The 27997-nt window shown below is 65.5% G+C and overlaps 3 protein-coding genes across 5 annotated transcripts; 2 read left to right on the forward strand and 1 right to left on the reverse strand.

The window, feature by feature from the left end:
* Nucleotides 1–28: 28 nt before the first annotated feature.
* Nucleotides 29–16330, reverse strand: WNK3 (WNK lysine deficient protein kinase 3). Of its 2 annotated transcripts, none has more exons than XM_064439682.1 (18): nucleotides 16112–16330; nucleotides 12770–12942; nucleotides 12466–12686; nucleotides 12238–12395; nucleotides 12069–12157; nucleotides 11775–11994; nucleotides 7996–9486; nucleotides 7788–7904; nucleotides 7568–7678; nucleotides 7435–7462; nucleotides 7265–7342; nucleotides 6889–7040; nucleotides 6029–6197; nucleotides 5252–5298; nucleotides 4360–4580; nucleotides 4050–4259; nucleotides 2881–3000; nucleotides 29–2739 (listed from the first exon to the last, which is right to left on the reverse strand). In XM_064439682.1, the coding sequence occupies exons 1-18, from the start codon at nucleotides 16244–16246 to the stop codon at nucleotides 2697–2699; spliced, it is 3783 nt and encodes a 1260-aa protein (XP_064295752.1). In that variant the 5' UTR covers nucleotides 16247–16330; the 3' UTR covers nucleotides 29–2696. The 2 variants fall into 2 exon arrangements, with proteins under 2 accessions (XP_064295752.1, XP_064295751.1); XM_064439681.1 differs by having other exon boundaries at nucleotides 4035–4259.
* Nucleotides 16331–19842: 3512 nt separating this feature from the next.
* On the forward strand, nucleotides 19843–22499 carry TSR2 (TSR2 ribosome maturation factor). Of its 2 annotated transcripts, none has more exons than XM_064439683.1 (5): nucleotides 19843–19976; nucleotides 20656–20746; nucleotides 20826–20917; nucleotides 21678–21917; nucleotides 22337–22499. In XM_064439683.1, the coding sequence occupies exons 1-5, from the start codon at nucleotides 19896–19898 to the stop codon at nucleotides 22403–22405; spliced, it is 573 nt and encodes a 190-aa protein (XP_064295753.1). In that variant the 5' UTR covers nucleotides 19843–19895; the 3' UTR covers nucleotides 22406–22499. The 2 variants fall into 2 exon arrangements, with proteins under 2 accessions (XP_064295753.1, XP_064295754.1); XM_064439684.1 differs by having other exon boundaries at nucleotides 19843–19940.
* Nucleotides 22500–23435: 936 nt separating this feature from the next.
* Nucleotides 23436–27558, forward strand: ZWINT (ZW10 interacting kinetochore protein; the record flags this gene model as incomplete). The annotated part of the gene is made up of 7 exons (XM_064439687.1): nucleotides 23436–23543; nucleotides 23836–23920; nucleotides 24744–24849; nucleotides 25799–25956; nucleotides 26585–26635; nucleotides 27021–27061; nucleotides 27365–27558. Coding segments are annotated over exons 1-7 (667 nt in total), but the record flags the coding sequence as incomplete, so codon positions are not given.
* Nucleotides 27559–27997: the final 439 nt, after the last annotated feature.

Consider the following 27997-nt stretch of genomic DNA (forward strand, 5'->3'; position numbering starts at 1 on the left):
TATAGACCCCCCCAACCCCGTCCCCCAGCCCAGGACATCCGCCCTGCTGCCCTACAGATCCCTATCACCCCCCTTCCCCTATAAAACACCCTCCCACGGCTTTTCTATAGGGACCCCCTATAGGAAACCCTTCCTGTAGCCACCCACCCCCCTTTAACGCTTCCCTGTATGCTCCCCGCTCTATAGGGGGGGCAGCCAATTCCCCCTATAGGGACTTAGGGAACACAATAACTCCCCCCCACAGATCTATAGGGACCTAGAACACCCTCAAACGGGCCTATAAGGTGTTCTCAGATCTATAGGGCCCTGGGCTCCCCCCAGAAGGACCTATAGGGTCTCCCTAGCTCTATAGGGCCCTGGGACACCCCCAAAAGGGCATACAGGGTCTCCCCAGCTCTATAGGGCCCTGGGACACCCCCAAAACAGCCTATAGGGTCTCCCAAACTCTATAGGGCCCTGGGACACCCCCAAAAGGGCCTATAGGGTCTCCCCAGCTCTATAGGGCCCTGGGACACCCCCAAAACGGCCTATAGGGTCTCCCCAGCTCTGTAAGACCCTGCACTCCCGCCAAAAGAACCTATAGGGCCCTGGGACACCCCCAAAAGGACCTATAGAGTCTTCCCAGCTCTGTAAGTCCTTGGGATCCCCTAAAACGCCTATAGGGCCCTAAACCCCCCCAAAAAGGGGCCTGTAGGGCCCCGGGCCCCCTCCAAGCGCCTACAGGGCCCCGGGGCTCCCCTCAAAAGGCCTATAGGGCCCCAGCTCCCCCCTGCCCCGGCTCTATAGGGTCCTTCCCCCCCCCAAAGGCCTATAGGGCCCGGGTCGTTCCCCCCCGCGAGGCCTACAGGGCCCCGGGCTCCCCGCGAGGCCTACGCGTCCCGCACCGCCACCTCCCGACTAGGCCGCAGGCCCCAGCGGCCAGGCCTGAGGCCTCTCCCGGCCGTTCCACCGCCACCTCCCGGTTACCGCCGCCCGGTCCCGGCCCGGCCCCGGTTCCGCCGCCGCCGCCGCGGCTCCTGCCCGGCTCCGGCCGCCCGATAAAGTTTTATTCAAACGCGGAAACGGGGAGGGAGAGGGCGGGGCCGAGGCGCCATTTTGACCGCGCCGCGCCGCCATCTTGAGAAGGGCACGGACGCCATCTTGGGAAGGTTGGAGCCCGCACGCCTCCCCATAGGCGGTGCGTTGGGCGCCGCCATCTTGGGAGTGGCAAGTGCGGCGCGGCCGCCATCTTGGGAGTGGCGCCCACCAACCACGTTTTTATTTTAGGGGTTTTTTCGCCCTTTTTAACAATTTCCCCCTAAAAATTAAACTCCTGCGTTCCCCTCAGAACCCAAATACCCGGGAATTCACCCCAAAACCTCGCTGGCTAGTGAACGGGTGAGGTAGATGGGTGGAAAATGGGAAGAGATGACCCAAAAAATGGGGGGGGGGGGGAGGGGGAGGGGGGGGAGGGGGGGGAAGGAGGGGGGGAGGGGCAGTCGCACCAGTACGACCAGTATGGGGAGGGGTCACTGGTATGGTGGTGGTCACCAGTAACACGAGTTTGGCCAGTTCCCTCCCAGCCACGGTTGCGTGAAGGGGAATCGCAGGCCTGCGGGGGAGGTTTGGGGTGAAATGGGGTGGTTTTGGGGCTCCCGGTGGTTTTGGGGGGAAAAAACAGGGATTTGGGGGGTAAATTGGGGGGGAGAGAGGGTGTGGGGTTCAACCGATGTGTTTTGGGGTGAAATGAGGCCGTTTTGGGGCTAAAAGTTGGGGTCACCTCATGAGGGGGGCCAAAAAAATGCGATAGGCCCCAAAAAGGGGGGTTTGGGGTGAAATGTGATGATTTTGGGGGCAAAAATTGGGGTGACCTCATGAGGGAGGCAAAAAGGGGAGGTTTGGGGTGAAATGAGTTGGTTTGGGGGCCAAAAAGTGGGGTCACTTTGGGGGGGAGGGGCAGAAAGGGCAATAGGCCCAAAAACGGGGGTTTGAGGTAAAAAAAGGTGATTTGGGGGCCAAAAGACCAGTGACTTTATTGGGAGGGGCAAAAAGGGGGAGGGACCCCCCAAAAAAAAGGGATTTTGGGGTAAAATGAGGTGATTTGGGGGCTGAAAATTGGGGTTCGCCCAGCAGAGAAGGACAAAACAAGGGGGTTTTGGGGTGAAAGGGGGTGATTTTGGGGGCCACAAATTGAGGTCATCCCATGGGGGGGCTCAGACCCCAAAAATGAGGGATTTTGGGGTGAAACGAGGTGATTTGGGGGCTGAAAATTGGGGTTTATCGTACGGGGAGGCAAAACAAGGCAGTTTTGGGGTGAAACAAGGCGATTTCAGGGCCTAAAATTGGGGTTCACCTGACAGAGAAGGACAAAACAAAGGGGTTTTGGGGTGAAAAGAGGTGATTTGGGGGGCCAAAAATTGGGGTTCACCCTATGAGGGGGGGTCAGACCCCCCAAAAAGAGGGATTTTTGGGGTGAAACGAGGCAATTTTGGGGCTGAAAATTGGGGTTCACCCTACGAGGGGCAAAAAGGGGGCGACACAACCCGAAATGGGGGGGGGTTTTGGGGTGAAACAAGGGGATTTGAGGGGGGAAAGCAGCGTTTTTAGGGTCCCGGGGGGGGCCCCCCTCACTCAGCCCCTGATGGGAGGGGGGAGCCCCCCCCTCGGAGGTTGTTTTTTTTTGGGGGGTGGGGGTGGGACCCCCCATTTTTGGGGGTTCATCCGGGCGCCGCGGAGGGTGGCCACCCACGACGAGGTCCCCTGTGGGATTGGGGGGGGGGGAGAAAGGGGGGGGAGGGGAAATATTGGGGGGTGGGAGGGGGAAGAAAGGAAGGGGGGGTTAAAATATTGGGACCGCCCCCCAGCACCCCAAAAAAGGGGGTACGGGGGGCCCCCCCTTACCTGGGCTCGGGCCGTGTCCTGCACCCACTCGTCCACCAGCCGGTGCAGGTCGTCGGTGAAGAGCCCCTTTTTTGGGGGGGCTGGGGGGGGGGTTTGGGGGGGCTGCGGGGGTGGGGGGGCCTGGAAGGGGGAGGGGAAGGGGTTTGGGGGGGGACACAGGTGTCCGGGGGGGGGTGGGAGGAGCCCCCTTCCCCAAATCCCACCCCGCACCCCCAAAATCTCCTCCCAGCGCTCCCCGTATCCCCCTGTACCGCCAAACCCCCTTTCCAGAGCACCCCAAAAAACCCCCTCCCTGCACCCCAAAACCCCCCTTGCACCCCAAAAAACCCCCTCCCTGCACCCTAAAAACCCCCTCCCTGCACCCCAAACCCCCTTGCACCCCAAAAAAACCCCCTTTCTGCACCCCAAAAACCCCCCCTTGCACCCCAAAAAAACCCCTCCCTGCATCCCAAACCCCCCTTGCACCCCAAAACCCCCCTCTCTGCACCCCAAAAGCCCCCCCTTGAACCCCCAAACCCCCTTCCTGCACCCCAAACCCCCCCTCCCCACACCACGGAGCACCCCAAAAGTCCCCCCGAACCCCAAAGTCCCCTCCCTGTACCCCAAATCCCCCCATTACACCCCAAAACCCCTCCCCTGACCACGGAGCCCCCCCCAAACACCTCCCTGCACCCAAAAAATCCCCCTTGCACCCCAAAATCGCCCTCTCCACACCGTGGAGCTCCCCAAAAACCCCCCCTTGAACCCCAAAACCCCCTTCCTGCACCCCAAATCCCCCTGTGCACCCCAAAACTGCCTCCCTGCACCCTAAAAGCCCCCCCTTGAACCCCAAAACCCCCCTCCCCACACCATGGAGCACCCCAAAAGCCTCCCTGAACCCCAAAGTCCCCTCCCTGTACCCCAAATCCCTCCATTGCACCCCAAAACCCCTCCCCCGACCACAGAACCCCCAAAAAATGCCTCCCTGCACCCCAAAAGCCCCCCCTTGAACCCCGAAACCCCCTCCACGCACCCCAAATCACCCCCCCCGCACCCCAAACCCCTTCCACGCACCCCAAATCACCCCCCCGCACCCCAAAACCCCCCTCCCCACACCACAGAGCACCCCAAAACCTCCCCTGTACCCCCAAAATCCCCCCACCCCACCCCCAAACCTGCCGCCGCCGCACCCCTTCCCCGTCCTCTTCCCTTGGCACCGCGAAGGCGTCGGGGGGATCCCCCGGGGCAGTGATGAGGGGGTCCCCCATACTCCCCGGGGGGGGGGTCCCCCAAATTTTGGGGGGTCCCCCCGAGCTTCTTTTAGGGCGCGGAGGCGCCCGTGCAGCTCCCGCAGCTCCTTGTCCTGCTGCGCCCGTAACGTCACCACCTCCTGGATATGCCTATGGGGGGGGGTCAGGGCGGGTCCCCCGATATTGGCGGGGGTCCCCCGATATTGGGGGGCCCCCCCAAAACTCCCCGTGACCCCCCCAAAACCCTCACTTTTCCCGCAGCCTTCGCAGCTCCGCCCGCAAATCTTCATCTTCGGGGTCCGTCTCCCCGTCGCTGCTCATGGGGGACGAGGGGGATCCGGGGGGGCGGGGGGGGGCTCCGGGGGGGCTCCGGGGGGGTCCCCCCACCCCCCCGCTTTCACTTTCCGAGCTGGGCTCCCCCCAATCGCCTTCGCTTTCGGGGGGGTCGGTTGATTCGGGGTTCGTTAGCGGCTGGAGGGGGGGGGCACATAGGGGCGATAGGAGCTGGGGGGGGTGAGGGGATTTGGGGGATTTGGGGGTTCCCTGGGGTAGTTTTGGGGTCCCTGAGGGCAATTTGGGGGTCCCGGGGGGTAGTTTTGGGGTGCCTGGGGGTAATTTGGGGGTCCTGGGGTAGTTTTGGGGTCCCTGGGGGTAATTTGGGGGTCCCTGGGGTAATTTGGGGCACCCAGGGGGCACTTTGGGGGTCCCGGGGGCAGTTTTGGGGGGGTCCCAGGGGCACTTTGGGGGGTCCCTGGGGCAGTTTGGGGGTCCTGGCCGGGTAGTTTTGGGTGCTTGGGGTAATTTGGGGGTCCGGGGGGGGGCATTTTCAGGTGCCTAGGGCAATTTGGGGGTCCCTGGAGACGTTGAGGGTCCCTTTGGGGAGTTTGGGGGGTCCCTGGGGTAGTTTTGGGGTCCCTGGGGTAATTTGGGGGTCCCTTTGGGGAGTTTGGGGGGTCCCTGGGGCAGTTTCAGGGTCCCTGGGGCAGTTTCGGGGGGTCCCAGAGGCACTTTGGGGAGTCCCTGGGGCAGTTTCGGGGGGTCCCGGGGGCACTTTGGGGGTTCCCTGGGGCAGTTTTGGGGTCCCTGGGGCAGTTTCGGGGGGTCCCAGGGGTTCCCCCCCCAGGGCCCCCCCAATCACCCACCTGGCAGCGGCCCCGCCGGGGGGGGTCCCCGAGCTCCTGCGCCTCCCCTGCGGGGGGGGAGGGGTGAGCGGGGGGCGTATGGGGGAGGGGTCTCTATAGGGGGGCGTATGGGGGAGGGGTTGGGGGGTGTATAGGGAGTATATATGGGGGTTATATATGGAGAGAAGGATCTATGGGGCTATACGGGGGTGTATATTTAGGGGGAAGTATGAGGAGGGGTATATAGGAGGTCTATATACGGGGAGAGGTACATATGGCGCCTATATATAGGGAAGGAGATATGTGGGGAGGGGGATATAGAGCAAGGCGTAGATATGGCACCTATAGATGGGTTGGGGGATATATTGGGAGGGGTCTACATGAGGAGGGGAATATATGAGGCCTATACGTGGGGAGGGGTATATATGGGGCCTGTATATGAAAAGGAGTATATATGGGGCCCATATAGGGGCAGGGGCCTATTGGGAGGGGCATATATGGGGAGGGGGATACATGAGGCCTGTATATGGGGAGGGGCATATATAGGGCCTATATACGGGGAGGGGGATATATGAGGGGTATACAGAGGGGGGGTACATTGGGAGGCTCTATAGGGTGGTGCGTATGGGGCAGGGGGTATATGGGGGTACATATAGGGGGCACCTATGGAGAGGGGCAGGAGTGGGGGGGCTATAAATGGGGGGGCATAGATGGGGGTAAGTTGGGGGGGTATAGATGGGGGGCATGGGGGGGGTATGGGGGGGTATGGGGGGGTATAGATGGGGTGCCCCACCCTACCTGGCCGGGGGGGGCCCCCCGCGGCGGCGGGGGGCTGCTGGAGGCGCCGGGCCCAGCTCTTGATCCTGCGGCCCCAGACCTTCCTGCTCACGGGGGTCTTCGGGTGGGGGCAGCTGGACCCCGGTGGGAAAGACCCCGCCCCCGGCAGGGCGGGGCCCGTGGGCTGGGCCTGGGGAGACGGGGGCGGGGCTCAGGTGGCCACCCGGCCCCCCCAGTATGGCGGGGGGGCATCAGGGCGAGTGTCGCCGGCCTTTGAGGGACATGGAGGTGTTGGGGTCTGGGGGACGTCAAGGTCTTGGGGTTCTGGGGGCTCGGGGGGCACCAAGGGCTTGGGTTGGGGATGGTCATCGATGGGTCTTGGGGGGCACCAAGGGCTTGGGTTGGGGACGTCATCGATGGGTCTTGGGGGGCACCAAGGGCTTGGGGGGCACCAAGGGCTTGGGTTGGGGATGGTCATCCATGGGTCTTGGGGGGCACCAACGGCTTGGGTTGGGGATGGTCATCCATGGGTCTTGGGGGGCACCAACGGCTTGGGTTGGGGACATCATTGATGGGTCTTGGGGGGCACCAAGGGCTTGGGTTGGGGATGGTCATCGATGGGTCTTGGGGGGCACCAAGGGCTTGGGTTGGGGATGGTCATCCATGGGTCTTGGGGGACACCAAGGGCTTGGGGGGCACCAAGGGCTTGGGTTGGGGATGGTCATCCATGGGTCTTGGGGGACACCAAGGGCTTGGGTTGGGGACATCATTGATGGGTCTTGGGGGGCACCAAGGGCTTGGGTTGGGGATGGTCATCGATGGGTCTTGGGGGGCACCAAGGTCTCGGGGGGCACCAAGGGCGTGGGGTTGGGGATGGTCACCTCTGCTCCCGTGGGTCCATCCCGCTCCCCAGCACCGGTGACGACCGTCTCCTCTCCTCGGGGGACGTCCAGCTCCTGGGCTTTGGGGACACCCAGCTCCGCTCCCCGGGGTCCGCCCCGCTCCCGCGCGCCGGCGACGCCTGGCCCCGGTCCTGGGGGGTCCCTCAGCTCTTGGGGTTTGGGGACACCCACCCCCCGCCCTTGGGGGCCACCGGGGTTGGGGTCACCCACCCCCCCACCCTTGGGGGCCACCGAGGCCGCCGGGTTTGGGGACAACCCCCACCCCCACCAATCCATGGAGGTTGGGGGGAGGGGTGGGGTGGGGACACCCCCCCCCCTTGGTGTCCCCCCCCACGGCCCCCCTGGGGTGACCCACCGGTTCCTTCCCGGTTCCTGATGGTTTGGTTGATGCAAAACCTCCAACGACCGATGGGGGACGATTGGGGGGCGCCTTCTGTGGGGTGGGGGAGGGGCAGGGTGGTCAGGGTGGGGGTGACACCCCCCTACACCCCCCCCTTCCCCTCCCACCCCCCCCCCCCCACTCACCACCACCGGCCTGCTCAGGAGGTCCCGCCTGTGGGGAGACATATTGGGGTGGGGGGGTCAAGGGGGTGGGTGGCCCCCAGTGTTTGGGGGGGGGGGAGGGGTGCACGGGGGCATCTGGGGTGGGGGTGGGCACCTGGGGGTCCGCAGGGGGGCCACCGAGGAGCCCCCGCGCCCGCGCCACGATGGCCTTCAGCTCCTCGGCGAATCTCTCCCGCTCGCCCTCCAGCACGAAGTTCTCCTCAACCTTCCAGGGGTCGCCGACGATCGGGGGTAGGGGGGTGGCATTAACTGGGGGAGGGGTTTTGGGGGGGGTGGGGGGAGGAGTTTTGGGGTTCGGGGGTGGGGGGGGTCACCATGTAGCGGGCGATGTCCTCCGGGGCGTCGCCGTCGGCGTCGAACTTGAAGGTCACCATCTTGCTGTCGTGGGTCTCCAGTTGACACTCCACCGTGTTGTCCCCAGGGGAGGAGACCTTGGGGTGGGGAGGGGGGGGACACAAGTTATGGGGTGTCCCCACCTCTGTCCCCGTCCCCCCCCCCCCAAAATAACCCCCCACCGCCGACCTGGAGGACGGTGAGTTGGAAGCGAGGAACCTTCTCCGGGCGCGGGCAGGAGCTTCGGCGCTGCCGGACGCGGTCGGGTTTGGCGCCGGCGGGGTCGGCCTCGGGGACGCGGAGGAAGGCGGCCGGATCCGGGGGGTTGGGGATGGATTTGGGGGGATCGGGGTGCGGGGGTGGGTCGTCAGGTGGGGGACAGGTTGGGTGGGTGGGGGGCGGTGCTGGTGGCACCCCCGGGGTTGGTGACGTCCCCGGAGCCGGTGGCAGCCCCGGCTGCAGCTTCATGATGGGAGGTGGCTGCGGTGGCAGCCCTGGAGCTGGTGATGTTCCAGTTGGCTGCGGTGCCATCCCAGTTGGGGGTGGTGGCATCCCAGGAGCCAGCGGTCCCATCCCAGTTGTCTGTGGTGCCATCCCACTTGGTGGCTGTGGCTCCCCAGTTGGCTGTGGTGCCATCCCAGTTGGCTCTGGCTCCCCAGTTGGTGGCAGGACCATCCCAGTTGGCACTGGGGCCATCTCAGTTGGTGGCGGCGCCATCCCAGTTGGCACTGGGGCCATCCCAGTTGGCTGCGGTGCCATCCCAGTTGGCACTGGGGCCATCCCAGTTGGCTGTAGGGCCATCCCAGTTGGCACTGGGGCCATCCCAGTTGGCTGTGGTGCCATCCCAGTTGGCTGTGGAGCCATCCCAGTTGGCACTGGGGCCATCCCAGTTGGTGGCGGCGCCATCCCAGTTGGCACCGGGGCCATCCCAGTTGGCGGCGGTGCCATCCCAGTTGGCACTGGGGCCATCCCAGTTGGCTGTGGTGCCATCCCAGTTGGTGGCAGCGCCATCCCAGTTGGCTGTGGTGCCATCCCAATTGGCTGCGGTGCCATCCCAGTTGGCTGTGGTGCCATCCCAGTTGGTGGCGGGGCCATCCCAGTTGGCTGCGGTGCCATCCCAGTTGGCACTGGGGCCATCCCAGTTGGCTGTGGTGCCATCCCAGTTGGCACTGGGGCCCCAGTTGGCACTGGGGCCATCCCAGTTGGCTGCGGGGCCATCCCAGTTGGCACTGGCGCCATCCCAGTTGGTGGCAGGACCATCCCAGTCGGCTCCGGCGCCATCCCCGGGCAGGGCCCGCCCGGAGCCATCTTCGTCCGCCCCTCCCCCGCCGCAGCCACCCCGCGACCTTGCGTCCCCGCAAACCCCGCCTCCCCGTCGACGCCCGCCGGCTCCGCCCCCGCCGCCGGCTCCGCCCCCGCGCCGTTCTCCCATGTCCCTTCGGAGCAACCGCCGGCGAGGAATTTGGGGGGGTCCCGGGGCGGGGGGTGGAAAGGGGGGGTCCCCCCGGGGGCGGGGGGTCGTTGCCGGACGTGTTGGTCGACTTCGGGGTCCTCGTTTTCGGCGAGGAGCCGCCCCGGCGCGTTCTTCCTCATCCGCGTCTTCCTCACCGACGTCAGCCGGTCCCGGATGGATTTGGCGACGGCTTTGGAGTCGCTCTCGTGGAAGAATCCGGATTTTACCTGGTTTTTGGGGGGGGTGGGAAAAAAAGGGGTGTCGGTGGGTCACGGAGAGTCGCTAGGGTTGGGGGGTGGGCCGAGAACAAGCCCAGCGGCCAATCAGAGCCTCCGGGGGGGGAATTTGGAAGATCATTGGTATTGGAAGGGGTTTGGGAGGGGATTGAGGGGTCAGTCGTGGGGGTCACGGTGAGTTTTGGGGCATCGATGACTTTGGAAGAGGCTCAAGGTGAGTTTGAGGGACCAACCGTTGGGTTCATGGGTGAGTTTTGGGGTGTCGATGACTTTGGAAGAGGCTCAGGATGAGTTTGAGGGACCAACCGTTGGGTTCATGGGTGAATTTTGGGGCGTCGATGACATTGGAAGAGGCTCAAGGTGAGTTTGAGGGACCAACCGTTGGGTTCATGGGTGAGTTTTGGGGTGTCGATGACATTGGAAGAGGCTCAAGATGAGTTTGAGGGACCAACCGTTGGGTTCATGGGTGAATTTTGGGGCGTCGATGACATTGGAAGAGGCTCAAGATGAGTTTGAGGGACCAACCGTTGAGTTCAGGGGTGAATTTTGGGGTGTCGATGACATTGGAAGAGGCTCAAGGTGAGTTTGAGGGACCAACCGTTGGGTTCATGGGTGAGTTTTGGGGTGCTGATGACATTGGAAGAGGCTCAGGATGAGTTTGAGGGACCAACCGTTGGGTTCATGGGTGAGTTTTGGGGTGTCGATGACATTGGAAGAGGCTCAGGATGAGTTTGAGGGACCAACCGTTGGGTTCATGGGTGAGTTTTGGGGCATCGATGACATTGGAAGAGGCTCAGGATGAGTTTGAGGGACCAACCGTTGGGTTCATGGGTGAGTTTTGGGGTGTCGATGACATTGGAAGAGGCTCAGGATGCATTGGAGGGACCAACCGTTGGGTTCATGGGTGAGTTTTGGGGCATCGATGACATTGGAAGAGGCTCAGGATGAGTTTGAGGGACCAACCGTTGGGTTCATGGGTGAATTTTGGGGTGTCGATGACATTGGAAGAGGCTCAGGATGCGTTTGAGGGACCAACCGTTGGGTTCATGGGTGAGTTTTGGGGTGTCGATGACATTGGAAGAGGCTCAGGATGAGTTTGAGGGACCAACCGTTGGGTTCATGGGTGAATTTTGGGGTGTCGATGACATTGGAAGAGGCTCGAGGTGAGTTTGAGGGACCAACCGTTGGGTTCATGGGTGAGTTTTGGGGTGTCGATGACATTGGAAGAGGCTCAGGATGAGTTTGAGGGACCAACCGTTGGGTTCATGGGTGAGTTTTGGGGTGTCGATGACATTGGAAGAGGCTCAAGATGAGTTTGAGGGACCAACCGTTGGGTTCATGGGTGAGTTTTGGGGCGTCGATGACATTGGAAGAGGCTCAGGATGAGTTTGAGGGACCAACCGTTGGGTTCATGGGTGAGTTTTGGGGCGTCGATGACATTGGAAGAGGCTCAGGATGAGTTTGAGGGACCAACCGTTGGGTTCATGGGTGAGTTTTGGGGTGTCGATGACATTGGAAGAGGCTCGAGGTGAGTTTGAGGGACCAACCGTTGGGTTCATGGGTGAGTTTTGGGGTGTCGATGACATTGGAAGAGGCTCAGGATGAGTTTGAGGGACCAACCGTTGGGTTCATGGGTGAGTTTTGGGGTGTCGATGACATTGGAAGAGGCTCAAGATGAGTTTGAGGGACCAACCGTTGGGTTCATGGGTGAGTTTTGGGGCGTCGATGACATTGGAAGAGGCTCAGGATGAGTTTGAGGGACCAACCGTTGGGTTCATGGGTGAGTTTTGGGGCGTCGATGACATTGGAAGAGGCTCAGGATGAGTTTGAGGGACCAACCGTTGGGTTCATGGGTGAGTTTTGGGGTGTCGATGACATTGGAAGAGGCTCGAGGTGAGTTTGAGGGACCAACCGTTGGGTTCATGGGTGAGTTTTGGGGTGTCGATGACATTGGAAGAGGCTCAGGATGAGTTTGAGGGACCAACCGTTGGGTTCATGGGTGAGTTTTGGGGCGTCGATGACATTGGAAGAGGCTCGAGGTGAGTTTGAGGGACCAACCGTTGGGTTCATGGGTGAGTTTTGGGGGGTCACGGACTTCAGGAGACCTTCGAGATGACTTTGAGCAACGAACCATAGGTTTTGTGGCCATTTTGGAGGGTCTTTGATGTACGGAAGGGTCATGTCAAGTGGGAGGGGCCAAACCCAGCAGTGTTTCGGGGTCCCCCCGGTGGGTTTTCACCCCCCAAACCGTGCCCCCAACCCCCCCCGGCCCCTCTCACCATCTCGTAGGCCACCTCCTCGGGGACGTCGGCCTCCAGGTCGAAGCTGAACTCGATGGCCTCGTTGTCCTTGTGTTTCCCCTTCAATTTCTTCGGATCTTCCACCCAAAGCCGAAGCGCCAAAGAGGACTCGACCCCCTCGTCTTCCTCCGCCAGCTCCACCCGTAAACCCGTGTCCTCGGCGAAGAAGACGTGGTTGAGCAGATCCCGGATGGAAAGCCTACGGTGGAGGGCGTGGTCAACGGGCGGGGCCATGCCCGGGAAGTCCCTCCCCCGGCACGGCGCTCTTCCCACCTCTCCGATTTCTTTTGCCGGATGCAACCTTCGATGATTTCCTTCACCTCCGGATCCGTCACCTTCTCAAAACTGGCCGGTTTGATGCCCTACGGGAGGAGGAACGGCGACGACGTCACCGCGCCGGCGGGCGGGGCCTCGGGCCGCGGCGCCAACCCCGGAAACTCACGCTGGTGACTTTGCGGTAAATCTGGGCGGCGTTTTGGCACTCGGAGTAGGGATACTCGGAGGTTCCCATCTCCAACATGCACATCCCGAAGGCGTAGACGTCCACCGACTCATCGTAACGTTCCTCGTACATCTCCGGCGCCATAAATTCCGGCGTACCTACGGCGCGGCCGGTGTGAGAACCCGCAACCGGCGCCCGACGGCGGCGCCTCGGCGCGGCCCGCCTTACCGATGACGCTCTTGGCGAAGGACGTCCGCATGAGGGTGGCCAACCCCAAATCGCCGATCTTCACCGAACCCGTTGGGCCGGTGATGAAGATGTTGTCGCACTTGAGGTCCCGGTGGATGATGGGCGGCGTACGGGTGTGCAGAAAATGGAGACCCTTCAAGATTTGCCGGCACCAGCTCCGTAAAACCTTGGGTTTCATCACCTTGAACCTCTTGAGGTACCTACGGGACGGAGATGACCCAACCCATCGTCGCCGCTCCCCCACCCCGCCCTCGCCACGCCCGCCACGCCCGCCCCCACTCACGTCTTGAGGGTGCCGGAGGTCATGAGTTCGGTGACGAGGACGATGCACTTCTTGCCCTTGACCGTAGACTCCCAAGAGTCGTAGAAACGGACGATATTGGGGTGCTGCAACCCCTTTAACATCTCCGCTTCCTCCTTGAACCGCTGCTGCTCCGCCTTGGTCAACTTACGGTCCTGGCGGAGGGCGGGGCGATGACGTCGAACCCGCCCCCGACTTCACAGCTCAACCGGGGGGTTGGGTTTCGCCCACCGGAGCGAGCGGCGAATCGAGGCGCGAGGCCCCCGCGCGCTTCCCCACAGCCGCCGTCGGCGACCCGAAGGCTGTGGGTGGGATGGATTTGGAGGGCGACGGCGCGAAATCCGGCAGTTTAAAGGGAGAATGTGGAAATTTGGGAGAGGGACGGACGGATGTGGGGTGAATCGGCAAGATTCGGGGGTGACCGTGAGCATCGGGGGGACGTCGAGGGCTTTGGGGGAGCCAATGTGGGATCCGCTGAGGGGTTGGAAGGGTTAAACTAGGGAACTGATGAGTTTGAGGGACCAACCGTTGGGTTCATGGGTGAATTTTGGGGCGTCGATGACATTGGAAGAGGCTCAGGATGAGTTTGAGGGACCAACCGTTGGGTTCATGGGTGAGTTTTGGGGTGTCGATGACATTGGAAGAGGCTCAGGATGAGTTTGAGGGACCAACCGTTGGGTTCATGGGTGAATTTTGGGGTGTCGATGACATTGGAAGAGGCTCAGGATGAGTTTGAGGGACCAACCGTTGGGTTCATGGGTGAGTTTTGGGGCATCGATGACATTGGAAGAGGCTCAGGATGAGTTTGAGGGACCAACTGTTGGGTTCATGGGTGAGTTTTGGGGCGTCGATGACAATGGAAGAGGCTCAGGATGAGTTTGAGGGACCAACCGTTGGGTTCATGGGTGAGTTTTGGGGTGTCGATGACAATGGAAGAGGCTCAAGGTGAGTTTGAGGGACCAACCGTTGGGTTCATGGGTGAGTTTTGGGGTGTCGATGACATTGGAAGAGGCTCAGGATGAGTTTGAGGGACCAACCGTTGGGTTCATGGGTGAGTTTTGGGGTGTCGATGACATTGGAAGAGGCTCAAGGTGAGTTTGAGGGACCAACCGTTGGGTTCATGGGTGAGTTTTGGGGTGTCGATGACAATGGAAGAGGCTCAAGGTGAGTTTGAGGGACCAACCGTTGGGTTCATGGGTGAGTTTTGGGGTGTCGATGACAATGGAAGAGGCTCAGGATGAGTTTGAGGGACCAACCATTGAGTTCAGGGGTGAATTTTGGGGTGTCGATGACATTGGAAGAGGCTCAGGATGAGTTTGAGGGACCAACCGTTGGGTTCATGGGTGAGTTTTGGGGCGTCGATGACATTGGAAGAGGCTCAGGATGAGTTTGAGGGACCAACCGTTGGGTTCATGGGTGAGTTTTGGGGTGTCGATGACATTGGAAGAGGCTCGAGGTGAGTTTGAGGGACCAACCGTTGGGTTCATGGGTGAGTTTTGGGGTGTCGATGACATTGGAAGAGGCTCAGGATGAGTTTGAGGGACCAACCGTTGGGTTCATGGGTGAGTTTTGGGGTGTCGATGACATTGGAAGAGGCTCAAGATGAGTTTGAGGGACCAACCGTTGGGTTCATGGGTGAGTTTTGGGGCGTCGATGACATTGGAAGAGGCTCAGGATGAGTTTGAGGGACCAACCGTTGGGTTCATGGGTGAGTTTTGGGGCGTCGATGACATTGGAAGAGGCTCAGGATGAGTTTGAGGGACCAACCGTTGGGTTCATGGGTGAGTTTTGGGGTGTCGATGACATTGGAAGAGGCTCAAGATGAGTTTGAGGGACCAACCGTTGGGTTCATGGGTGAGTTTTGGGGCGTCGATGACATTGGAAGAGGCTCAGGATGAGTTTGAGGGACCAACCGTTGGGTTCATGGGTGAGTTTTGGGGCATCGATGACATTGGAAGAGGCTCAGGATGAGTTTGAGGGACCAACTGTTGGGTTCATGGGTGAGTTTTGGGGCGTCGATGACAATGGAAGAGGCTCAGGATGAGTTTGAGGGACCAACCGTTGGGTTCATGGGTGAGTTTTGGGGTGTCGATGACAATGGAAGAGGCTCAAGGTGAGTTTGAGGGACCAACCGTTGGGTTCATGGGTGAGTTTTGGGGTGTCGATGACAATGGAAGAGGCTCAAGGTGAGTTTGAGGGACCAACCGTTGGGTTCATGGGTGAGTTTTGGGGTGTCGATGACAATGGAAGAGGCTCAGGATGAGTTTGAGGGACCAACCATTGGGTTCATGGGTGAATTTTGGGGTGTCGATGACATTGGAAGAGGCTCGAGGTGAGTTTGAGGGACCAACCGTTGGGTTCATGGGTGAGTTTTGGGGCATCGATGACATTGGAAGAGGCTCAAGGTGAGTTTGAGGGACCAACCGTTGGGTTCATGGGTGAGTTTTGGGGTGTCGATGACATTGGAAGAGGCTCGAGGTGAGTTTGAGGGACCAACCGTTGGGTTCATGGGTGAGTTTTGGGGTGTCGATGACAATGGAAGAGGCTCAAGGTGAGTTTGAGGGACCAACCGTTGGGTTCATGGGTGAGTTTTGGGGTGTCGATGACAATGGAAGAGGCTCAGGATGAGTTTGAGGGACCAACCATTGGGTTCATGGGTGAATTTTGGGGTGTCGATGACATTGGAAGAGGCTCGAGGTGAGTTTGAGGGACCAACCGTTGGGTTCATGGGTGAGTTTTGGGGCATCGATGACATTGGAAGAGGCTCAAGGTGAGTTTGAGGGACCAACCATTGGGTTCATGGGTGAATTTTGGGGTGTCGATGACATTGGAAGAGGCTCGAGGTGAGTTTGAGGGACCAACCGTTGGGTTCATGGGTGAATTTTGGGGCATCGATGACATTGGAAGAGGCTCAAGGTGAGTTTGAGGGACCAACCGTTGGGTTCATGGGTGAGTTTTGGGGTGTCGATGACATTGGAAGAGGCTCAGGATGAGTTTGAGGGACCAACCGTTGGGTTCATGGGTGAGTTTTGGGGTGTCGATGACATCAGAAGAGGCTCAGGATGAGTTTGAGGGACCAACCGTTGGGTTCATGGGTGAATTTTGGGGTGTCGATGACATCAGAAGAGGCTCAGGATGAGTTTGAGGGACCAACTGTTGGGTTCATGGGTGAGTTTTGGGGCGTCGATGACATTGGAAGAGGCTCAAGGTGAGTTTGAGGCGCCGCCGTACCGTAAACCCGCCGAACAAGCCCCGCCCCCCAAAACGAAGCCCCCCCGCCCTCCCGCCGCGTTTTGGGGGCCCCCCCCGGGTTTGGGGGCTCACCTGGAGCTCGCACCACGCAACCTCCACCCAGGTGTCGGTGTCGAAGCCCTTGAAGACGGTCTTGAAGGCCCCGCGCCCCAACTCGATGTCGAATTTGAGGAACCTCCCCCCCGGCGAGGTGGCCACGGCCTTCATCTCCTCTTCCTCCTCTACCTCCTCCCTCCCCCCGACCCCCCCCCCTAATTTAGGGTCCCCCCGAAACCCGGCGTCCCCCCGAAATTCGGGGCTTCCCCCCACGCTCGGCTCCCGACGCTCTTCAGCCTCCAACAACTCCACGCTCTTCCGGAAGAAGCGTTTTGGGGGGGTGGGGGGGGGGCGGGGGGAGGTTGGGGTCCCCCAAATCGGCGGCCATCTTTGTTTCCCTTCCCCCACCCCAAAATATCGGGGTGTCCCCCCCCGAATTAAGCCCCCCCCCCGAAAAAAGGGGAGGGGGGGTTGGTTGACTCAATGGGGGGGGGGCGCGGAGAAAATCTGGGCGGGGTTTAGGGGGGTCCCCCCCAATGGGGTTACCTCGATTTTTGGGGTGTCCCCGCCCCCCCCCCCGATGTCACCAGTGGCGGCGCTGCCCCTCCCCCCCTTATGGGGGGACCTGTCGGGGAACAAAGAGGCTTTGTGGGGGGGGGGGGTATTTTGGGGGGGGGTATATAGGGGGGAGGGGCTACTTAGGGGGTCCCTCTGCACCCCCCACAGCCCCTATAGTCTCCCTGTGACCCCTATAGACCCTCTGCACCCCCACGGCCCCTATAGACCCCGTCTGCCCCCTATAGACCCTATAGCCCCCATGTGCCTCCCTATAGACCCTCTGCACCCCCACAGCCCCTATAGACCCTGTCTGCCCCCTATAGACCCTATAGCCCCCATGTGCCTCCCTATAGACCCTCTGCACCCCCACAGCCCCTATAGACCCTGTCTGCCCCCTATAGACCCTGTGCACCCCCCTATAGACCCCATAGCCCCCACAACCCCTATAGACCCTGTCTGCCCCCATAGACCCTCTGCACCCCTACAGCCCCTATAGACCCTGTCTGCCCCCTATAGACCCTCTGCACCCCCACGGCCCCTATAGACCCCGTCTGCCCCCTATAGACCCTATAGCCCCCATGTGCCTCCCTATAGACCCTCTGCACCCCCACAGCCCCTATAGACCCTGTCTGCCCCCTATAGACCCTCTGCACCCCCCTATAGACCCTATAGCCCCCACAACCCCTATAGACCCTGTCTGCCCCCTATAGACCCTCTGCACCCCTACAGCCCCTATAGACCCTGTCTGCCCCCTATAGACCCTCTGCACCCCCTATAGACCCTATAGCCCCCATGTGACACCCTATAGACCCTCTGCATCCCCATGGCTCCTATAGACCCTGCCTGCCCCCTATAGACCCTCTGCACCCCCACAGCCCCTATAGACCCCGTGAGCCCCACACCCCCTGGGACGTGTGGGCCCCCCGCTACCCCCTGTAAACCCCCGTATCCCCTATAGATGCTGTGCACTCCTCATCACCTATAGCCCCTGCACGGCCCGAAATCCCCTATAGCCCCCATTTGCCCCCATATCCTCTATAGTCCCGTGTGCCCCTATAGACCCTGTATGTCCCCCGCACCCCATATAGCCTCAGCGGCCCCCTATAGACCCTATAGACACTGCGCACGCTGGAGCCCCTATGCACCCCACACCCCTCTGCCCCTATAGTCCCTGCCTACCCCCCTTAGCCCCCCCCTTTATAGCCCCCAGATGCCCCCAGATCCCCTATAGCCCCCCATCCCCTGTAGCCCTCACGTGCCTCCCCCACCCCCTATGGCCCCATGAGCCCCTATAGGCCCTCCATCCCCTCCACCTGCTATAGATCCCCTGCCCATTATAGGCCCCATATGCCCCCACACCCCCTCTAGCTCCCATGTACCCCCACAGTCCCCACAGCCCCCACGTGCCCCCCAACGCCTATAGCCCCCGTGCACCCCCACAGCCCCTATAGCCCCCCAATGCCTATAGCCCCTGTGCACCCCCACAGCCCCTATAGCCCCCACAACGCCTATAGCCCCTGTGCACCCCCACAGCCCCTATAGCCCACATATGCTCCCCAGCCCCTATAGCACCCCCAACTCCTATAGCCCCCGTGCACCCCCACAACCCCTATAGCCCCTGTGCACCCCCACAGCCCCTATAGCCCCCACAACGCCTATAGCCCCCATGCACCCCACAGCCCCTATAGCCCACATATGCTCCCCAGCCCCTATAGCACCCCCAACTCCTATAGCCCCCGTGCACCCCCACAGCCCCTATAGCCCCCACAACGCCTATAGCCCCCGTGCACCCCACAGCCCCTATAGCCCCCACAACGCCTATAGCCCCCATGCACCCCACAGCCCCTATAGCCCACATATGCTCCCCAGCCCCTATAGCACCCCCAACTCCTATAGCCCCCGTGCACCCCCACAGCCCCTATAGCCCCCACAACGCCTATAGCCCCCGTGCACCCCACAGCCCCTATAGCCCCCACAACGCCTATAGCCCCCGTGCACCCCCACAGCCCCTATAGCCCCCACAACGCCTATAGCCCCCGTGCACCCCCACAGCCCCTTATAGCCCCCACAATGCCTATAGCCCCCGTGCTCCCCACAGCCCCTATAGCCCACATATGCTCCACATCCCCTATTGCCCCATAGACCCCCCTCCCCCAGCCCCATCCCCCCACCCCCTATAGCCCCCCACCGCCTATAGCCCCCATACACCCCCCTCCCCTTATAGCCCCCCTGTGCCCCACATGCCTTATAGGCCCCCACACCCCCTACAGCCCCCGTGCGGCCCTATAGCCCCCACATGCCCCCCACCCCCTATATCCCCATACGCCCCACGGGCCCTATAGCCCCCATGCGGTCCTATAGCCCCCCTGGCCCCTTATAGCCCCCATACACCCCTACGGCCCCCACGCGCCCCCGCAGCCCCCGCGTGCCCCCCCACCCCCCACCCCCCCTGTGCAGCCCCACATCCCCTATAGTCCCCAGAGAGCCCCCCGTCCCCTATATCCCCCATACGCCCCACGGGCCCTATAGCCCCCATGCGGCCCTATAGCCCCCCTGGCCCCTTATATCCCCCATACACCCCCACGGCCCCCACGCGCCCCCGCAGCCCCCGCGTGCCCCCCCCCATAGCCCCCATACGCCCCACGGCCCCTATAGCCCCGTGCGGCCCTATAGCCCCCCCGCCCCTTATAGCCCCCATACGCCCCCACACCCCCTGTGCAGCCCCGCAACCCCTATAGACCCCAAAGAGCCCCCCACCCCCTATAGCGCCCATAAGCCCCACGGCCCCTATAGCTCCCCTGCCCCATATAGCCCCCATACGCCCCCACACTCCCCACGGCCCCCGCGTGCCCCCCCACCCCCTATAGCCCCCATACGTCCCCCATCCCCTATAGCCCCTGCACACCCCCCTCCCCTACAGCCCCCCCGCCCCCTATAGCCCCCGCGCGCCCCCCACCAACCCCCGCGCCCTCTATGGCCCCCCCGCCCCCTATGGCCCCCCCGCCCCCTATGGCCCCCATACACCCCATAGCTCCCCTCCCTCCCCCCGCCCCCCCGCTCACCCGCGTCACGTGACCGCCGCCGCGCGGGGGCTGCCGGGAGCTGTAGTCCTGTGACGGGAGGGAGCGAATTGGCCACGCCCCCCCGCTGCCACGCCCCCTCCACACGCCACGCCCCTTTGCCCTCCCCGCGCCATCCATCGCTCGGCGCTCGGCGGGACCGATCGCTCGGCGCTCGGCGCTCGGGGCTGCGCAGCGCCGTCATGGCGGCCCCCGGGCTGGAGGAGCGGGCCCTGTTCGCCGAGGGGGTGCGGGCGGTGCTGGGGGGATGGGCCGCGCTCCAGGTGGGGGTCCGGGGGCGGGGGGGCACCGGGGGGGCACCGGGGGGGCACCGGGGGGGCGGGGAGCCGCGGGGGGGGGCGCGGAGGGGAGGGGGAAGGGCCGGGGGGGGATATGGGGGGAGGGGAAGGGGCGGGGGGGGGGAAGGGGGAGGGTCTGAGGGAGGGGGTTAGGGGGGTACCGGGGGGGGAGAGGAGTTATGGGGGGAGGGGGAGCACTTTGGGGACCCCCAGTGACATGGGGGGAGGGGGGAGGGGTTTGTGGGGGGGAGGGGGAGATGGGAGGAGGGGGTTCTGGGGGGAGGGGCACAGCCCTGGGGGAGGGGGCGGGGGGGAGGGGCCTGAGGGGGGGAGGGGCGACAATTTGGGGACCCCCAGTGACATGGGGGGAGGGGGGAGGGGGAGATGGGAGGAGGGGGTTCTGGGGGGAGGGGCACAGCCCTGGGGGAGGGGCCTGAGGGGGGGAGGGGCGACAATTTGGGGACCCCCAGTGATGTGAGGGAGGGGGGAGGGGGGCATGGGGGGGAGGGGCGGGGTCTTGGGGACCCGGGATGGGTGGGGGAGGGGACATTAAGGCCCCCCACGTGATCGTTTGGAGGGGGGTGGGGTTTGGTGCATCCCCTCCCCCACCCTTGTAAGGACTTGGGGGTGGGGGAGGGGCGCCCCCAACCCCCGCCCCCCCCAGCTGGCCGTGGCGCAGGGTTTCGGGGGGCCGCAGGGCCCCGAAAAAGCCGCCTGGTTGGTGGGAGCCGTCCAGGATTATTTCACCCAAAACGGTGAGGTTTGGCCCCTCCCCCACCCCCACCCACCCCCCCGGGGTGGGGGAGGGGTGGTGACCCCTCCCCTCCCCCGCAGCCGGGCTGGGGGAGGAGGAGGTGGAGGAGTTTCTGGCCGAGGTGATGGACAACGAGTTCGACACGGCCGTGGAGGACGGCAGCTTGCGGCAGGTGCGCGCCCAGTCCAGACCAGTACAGACCAGTCCAGACCAGTATCCCCCCCCTCAGAGCCCTCCACTTCCTCCCAGTCCAGCCCAGTCCCCCCCCCGGCTGCCGCCAGCGCCCCAAAGCGAGCCTCCCCCCCTCCCAGTGCCTCCAAGTAGAAACCAGTTGCCCCCCAGTGCCCTTTTCCTCCCCCTCCAGGCCCCTCCCAGTGACCCCCAGCCTCTCCCAGTTCCTCCCAGTATATCCCAGTGCTCCCCTATTGTCCCCCCAGTCCCTCCCAGCCCCCTCCCAGTGTATCCCAGTCTCCCCCCACTGGCCCGTAGTCCCTCCCTACCCCACCCAGCCCCCTCCCAGTCCCTCCCAGTATATCCCAGTCTCCACCCAGTCCCTCCCAGTATATCCCAGTCTCCCCCCAGTCCCTCCCAGTATATCCCAGTCTCCCCACACTGGCTGCTAGTCCCTCCCTACCCCACCCCAGGCCCCTCCCAGTACATCCGAGTACATCTCAGTTCCCTCCCAGTGCCTCCCAGTACATCCCAGTTCCCTCCCGGCCCCTCCCAGTGCCTCCCAGTACATCCCAGGCCCCTCCCAGCCCCCCCCAGCTCCTCCCAGTGCATCCCAGTACATCCCAGTTCCCTCCCAGCCCCCCCCCAGCCCCTCCCAGTGCTTCCCAGTACATCCCACTTCCCTCCCAGCCCCTCCCAGCCCCCTCCCAGTGCCTCCCAGCCCTCCCCGGCCCCCCCAGTACACCCCAGTGCCCCCGCAGGTGAGCCGGGAGCTGGTGACGCTCTTCGCCCGGGCCAGCCGGGGGGACGCGGGGGGGGTGGGGGAGGCACTGGGGGCTCTCGCCCGCCGCGGCCCCGCCCTCCGCGCCGCCCTGGCCGCCGCCCGCCCGGGCGGGGACCCCGCCCCACCCCACGCGGCCCCGCCCCACGCGGCCCCGCCCCGCGAGGGGGAGGGGGACGACGGCAGCGAGGAGGAGGAGGAAGAGGAGGAGGAGGAAGAGGTGAGGGGGAGGGGCCATGCTGCTGATGTCACTTAATTCGGTTGGGGCACTGATGATGTCATTGGGGGCAGCGATGATGTCATTGAGCTGGGGGAGGGACCGGCGGGGGCGGGGCTTCTGGGTTTGGGAGGGGGGCGGTAATGATGTCATCAAATCGGAGGCAGGCTGTTGGGGGGGTACTGGTGATGTCACTGATGACATCATTGAAGGGGGGAGAGACACGCCCCAGGACGGCCAGGATGGGGGGTATGTCATGATGATGTCATCAAACTGGGAGGGGAGTGATGATGTCATCAAGCCGGGGGGGGCACCCCTGGGCTGGGTGGGGCAGCGATGACATCACTGGGGCGGGGGGACCTCGATGATGTCACCAGTGGGGGGTGGGGGTGCCGGTGATGTCACAAGCCCCTCCCCCGCAGGCGATGGAGTGCGGGACCCCCCCGCCCCCCCCCGACGGCTGGACCCTGGTGCGGCGGCGGCGGCGCTGAGGGGGGAGGGGTCGCCCCTCCCCCACCCCACCCCCACCCCCCAACTTGGGGGCGGAATAAAGGCCCCTCCCCCACTTGGGGGGTGGAAAGAGGAGTCGGCGGGGTGGTTTTTTTTAGGGGGGGACCCTATAGAGACCCCCCCAGCCCCATAGCACTTTGATAGCCCCATAGGGACCCCCCTTGGCCCTATAGAGACCCCAGGGCCCCACAGAATCTAGATGGCCCCGTAGAGACCCCCCCTGGACTCTACAGAGACTCCCTCAGCCCCATAAGGACCCCCCCCACCCCAGAGAGTCCCTCTACCCCCATAGGGTTCCCCATGGCCCTATAGAACCCCCCTGGCCCCATAGTGGTTGCCCCCACCCCCACACTCCCCATGGCCCTATAGACCCCCCTCTAGCCCCATAGAGAGCCTAAGGCCCCATAGGGACCCCCCAGCCCCATAGAGACCCTAAGGCCCAATAGGGACCCCCATGGCCCCATAGAGACCTCCCCTGTCCCACAAAGTCCATACACCTCCATAGGGACCCCCATGACCCTATAGAAACCCCCCAGCCCCCTGGGGACCCCAGGGCCCCATAGAATCTATATGGACCCATAAAGACCCACCATGGCCCTATAGAGACACCCCCCCCCAGCCCCATAGGGTCCCCCTTGGCTCTACAGAGTCCCTAAGGCCCCATAGGGACCCCACGGCCCTATAGAATCTCTATGACCCTATACAGACACCCCCCCCGCCCCATAGAGTCCCTATGGCCCTATAGGAGCCCCCCCGGCCCCATAAATCCCCTGGAACCCCCTAGCGACGCCCCCCCCCCCCCCCCGAGTCCCCCAGTCTTTCCCAGTACCCCGCCCCTCCCAAGATGGCGGCCGTCCCTCCCCGCCACACCCAAGATGGCGGCCGCCCCGCGCGTTTCCACGGCAACGCATGGGCGGGGCCTTCCCTTCCGCGCCCGGCCATTGGCCCGCCCCTCACCCCCTCCCCGTTGGGGGCGGGGCCGCGCGGCGATTGGCGGAGGGTGGAGGGGGGCGGTCGCCTCGGCCGGCGATTGGCCGTTCGCTGGGGTGGGCGGGGCCGCGTGGGGCCGCGCGGGAAACGGGACGCGATGGCGGAGGCGCGGCGGGAGCGCGCGCGGGGGTGAGCTCCGTTCCCACGGGGGGGGGGGGGGGCGGCCTTTTGGGGGGGGTCCCCGAGTCCCCTGGGGGGTCCCCACCCCCCACGGGTGTCTCCAACCCCCCCCCGGGGTCCCCGCGTTCGGGGGGGGGGGGGGGGGGAAGGTCTCCGTCCGTCCGTCCGTCCGTCCGTGTCCCCTCCCGGGGGTCTGTGGGGGGTTCTCGGGGGGGTCCCCGAGGCCCCACGCGTGTCCCTGGGGGGGTCCTTGTGCCCCCCCCGTGCCCCACGCGTGTCCGTGCCCCCCCCCGTGCCCCAGGGCGCTGCTGGCGCTCGAGGCCGCCCTGGCCCTGGAGGAGGAGGAGGGCGACGTCCCGGCCCGGGTCCTGGTGGAGCATGTGGTGGTGAGACCCACGGCGCCCCACACCTGCCCCACGGCGCCCCACACCTGCCCCACGGCACCCCACGCCTGCCCCATGCCTGCCCCACAGCACCCACATCTGCCCACGGTGTCCCACACCTGCCCCACGGCGCCCCACACCTGCCCCACGGCACCCCACGCCTGCCCCATGCCTGCCCCACAGCACCCACATCTGCCCACGGTGTCCCACACCTGCCCCACGGCACCCCACGCCTGCCCCACACCTGCCCCACACCTGCCCACAGCGCCCCACACCCGCCCCACACCTGCCCCACGGCGCCCACACCTGCCCCATGGCGCCCACACCTGCCCCATGGCGTCCCATGCTGCCCCACACCTGCACCACACCTGCCCCACGGCACCCACACCTGCCCCATGGCACCCCACAGCTGCCCCCAACCCCCCATTTGTCCTCCGAACCCCCCAATTTAGCCCCAGCCCCCCCAAACCTCTCCCATTTCCCCCTGGCCCCCTCTGCCCCCCACATTCCCCCCCCAAACCCTCCCCTTCACCCCCACCCCACCCCCCGGCCCCCCCCAACACCCCCCATGCCCCCGGCCCCCCCCCCCCCCACCCCCGGGACCCCCCCTGGCCCCCTCTGCCCCCCACATTCCCCCCCCAAACCCTCCCCTTCACCCCCACCCCACCCCCCGGCCCCCCCAACACCCCCCATGCCCCCGGCCCCCCCCCCCCCCACACCCCCGGGACCCCCCCGGCCCCCTCTGCCCCCCACATTCCCCCCCCAAACCCCCCCCCCTTCACCTCCAAACCCCCCCGACCCCCCGGGACCCCCCCGACCCCCCCAGGACACCCGGCGGAAGCAGAAGCTGCTCCTGACCCAGCTGCGGGTGCTGCGGCGGCTCCTGGGGGTCATCGAGAACCCGGGGCCCCCCCCGGCCCCCCCAAACCTGCGTGAGTGACCCCAACCCCCCCCCGGACCCCCGACCCCCCCCAAACCCCCTGAGATCCCCCCAACACCTCCCAAGCGCCCCCCCGGACCCCTGAGATCCCCCCCAAACCCCCCCTGAACCCCTGGGACCCCCCAAACCTGCCCCAACCCCCCTGAACCCCTGGGACCCCCCAACACCCCCCCAAGCGCCCCCCCGGACCCCTGAGATCCCCAAAACCCCCCCATAACCTCTGGGACCCCCCAAACCGCCCCGAGGTGCCCCCCCAGACCCCTGAGATCCCCCAAACCCCCCCCCAAACCCCCCCATAACCCCTGGGACCCCCCAACACCCCCCCAAGCGCCCCCCCGGAACCCTGAGATCCCCAAAACCCCCCCATAACCTCTGGGACCCCCCAAACCGCCCCGAGGTGCCCCCCCAGACCCCTGAGATCCCCCAAAACCCCCCCCAAACCTCCCCTGAACCCCTGGGACCCCCCAACACCCCCCCAAGCGCCCCCCCAGACCCCTGAGATCCCCAACCCCCCCCCCCCAAACCCCCCCTGAACCCCTGGGACCCCCCAACACCCCCCCAAGCGCCCCCCCAGACCCCTGGGATCCCCAACCCCCCCCCCCCAAACCCCCCCTGAACCCCTGGGACCCCCCAACACCCCCCCAAGCGCCCCCCCCAGACCCCTGGGATCCCCAACCCCCCCCCCCCAAACCCCCCCTGAACCCCTGGGACCCCCCAACACCCCCCCAAGCGCCCCCCCAGACCCCTGGGATCCCCAACCCCCCCCCCCCAAACCCCCCCTGAACCCCTGGGACCCCCCAACACCCCTCCAACCCCCCCCCCGGGGACCCCCGAGGCCCCCGACCCCCGCGGGGGGGCCCCCAGCTGGGGGGCTGGGGGGGGTTCGGGGGTGTGGGGGTCGCCGGGGGGGGTGACAAACCCCCCCCCCCCGGTTTCCGCAGGCGAGGAGGGGGCGCGGGCGCGGGGGAGGTGGCAGCAGCTGAAGTGGGGGTACGGGGGGGCCCTGGGGGGGGCCCTGCCCCCCGCCCTCGCCCAGCTGGGGAGGGGGCGGCGCCTGCTGCGGAGCCTGCGGGGGGTCCTCGGGGGGCGCCGGCGCCAGGTACGGGGGGGCTGGGGGGGGCGGGGAGGGTCCCATGGGGGCTGGGGGGGGGATATGGGGTGATGGAGGGGGTCCCATGGGTGCGGGGGGGCATATGGGGGGGGATATGGGGGGGTGGGGTGGCGGTCCCATGGGGGCTGGGGGGGGATATGGGGTGACGGAGGGAGTCCCATGGGGGCTGGGGGGGATACGGGGTGACGGAGGGGGTCCCATGGGGGGTGGGGGGGGATATGGGGGGGCGGACGGGGTCCCATGGGGGCTGGGGGGTGATATGGGGGGGTGGGGGGGGGATATGGGGTGGCGGAGGGGGTCCCATGGGTGCGGGGGGATATGGGGGGGGATATGGGGGGGTGGGGTGGCGGTCCCATGGGGCCTGGGGTGGGGGCTATAGGTGTGGGGGGCTCGGGGGGGGGCTCGGGAGGGGGCTATGGGTGGAGAAGGGTCCCGGGGGGGGGGGCTATGGGGGCTGGGGGGAGGGGGAGGGGTCCCATGAGGGTGGGGGGGGTTATGGGTGGTGGTGGGGGTCTCGTGGGGGCTAGATAGGGGGCTGTGGGGGGGCTGGGGGTGACCCATAGGGGGCTGGGGAGGGGGCTATGGGGGGGTCCCATGGGTTCGGACCCCCCCCCAGATAGCGGAGCTGGAGGCGAAGGTGCGCGAGGCCGAAGGCAGGCGGGATGAGGTGAGACCCCCCCCCGCGACCCCCCCCATCCCCCCCACCCCCCCGACCCCCCCAGACCCCCCCAAAACCCCCCCAAACCCCTTCTCAGCCCCTCGGTGGGTGCCCCTGGGGGGGGGGGATGGGTTTTTTGGGGGGGGTTTGGGGGCTCGGGGGGGGGGAAGGAGGGGTGGGGGTGCCCCCCCCAGCATCAGGGTGCCCCCCCCCCCCCATTTTGGGGGGATCCAGGTGTCTGGGACCCCCCCACCCCCACCCCAGGGACACGCGTTGGGGGGTTGGGGGGGTTTTGGGGGGTCCGGGGGGGTTTGGGGAGGTCGGGGGGGGTCTGTGGGGGGGAGGGGGTGCCCCCCCCACCCCATTTCGGGGTGACCCAGGTTTTGGGGTGCAGCTGCGGCGGCGCCTGGAGCAGCGGCGGGAGGCGGCCCTCAGGTGAGGGGGGGGTCTTGGGGGGGGTGTGGGGGGTCCCCAGGATTTGGGGGACCCCGGGGGGGGACGGGGGGATCCCGGGGGTTGGGGGGGGAGGAATTTGGGGGGGCCCCAGGGTTTGGGGGGGTCCGGGGGGGTTTGGGGGGGCTTTGGGGGGGCCCAGGGGTTCATGGGGGGTGTTGGGGGGGAGTTGGGGGGTCGGGGGGGGTTGGGGGGGGTTTGGGTGTTCGGGGGGAGGGTTGGGGGTGCCCCAGCCTCGCCCCCCCCCCCCCCCCCCCGATGACGTGGTCTGGTTTGGGGGCGCAGGGCGGGGGCGGGGCGCCGCCTCTACGAGCGCCTGGCGGGGGTGGGGGTGCCGCCCCTCCCCCCCCCGGGGCCCCCCGAAACCCTCCCGGACCCTCGTCTGCGCCGCAGCCCCGGGGGGGGCGTCTGCCCACTGGTGAGGGGGGCGGGGGGGGGCGCTGGGGGGCACTGGGAGAGCGCGGGGGGGCACTGGGGGCGTGCTGGGGGGTGTGGGGGGGCGCTGGGGGTCACTGGGGGGTGCTGGGGGGCACTGGGAGAGCGCGGGGGGGCACTGGGGGGGTGCTGGGGGGTGTGGGGGGGCGCTGGGGGTCACTGGGGGGTGCTGGGGGGCACTGGGAGAGCGTGGGTGGTCACTGGGGGGTGCTGGGGGGTGTGGGGGGGCACGGGGGGTCACTGGGGGGGTGCTGGGGGTCACTGGGGGGCGCCGGGTGGTTGCTGGGGGGGGCGCTGGGGGTCACTGGGGGGTACTGGGGGTCACTGGGGGGGCACGGGGGGGGTCACTGGGGGGCACGGGGGGGCGCGCTGGGGGTCACTGGGGGGCCGCGGGGGGGTCACTGGGGGGGCGGTGGGGGCGCGCTGGGGGTCACTGGGGGGGCGCGGGGGGGTCACTGGGGGGCGTGGGGTGGTTGCTGGGGG

This window comes from Phalacrocorax carbo (assembly GCF_963921805.1).
Source record: "Phalacrocorax carbo chromosome 29 unlocalized genomic scaffold, bPhaCar2.1 SUPER_29_unloc_2, whole genome shotgun sequence".
Lineage (NCBI taxonomy): Eukaryota > Metazoa > Chordata > Aves > Suliformes > Phalacrocoracidae > Phalacrocorax > Phalacrocorax carbo.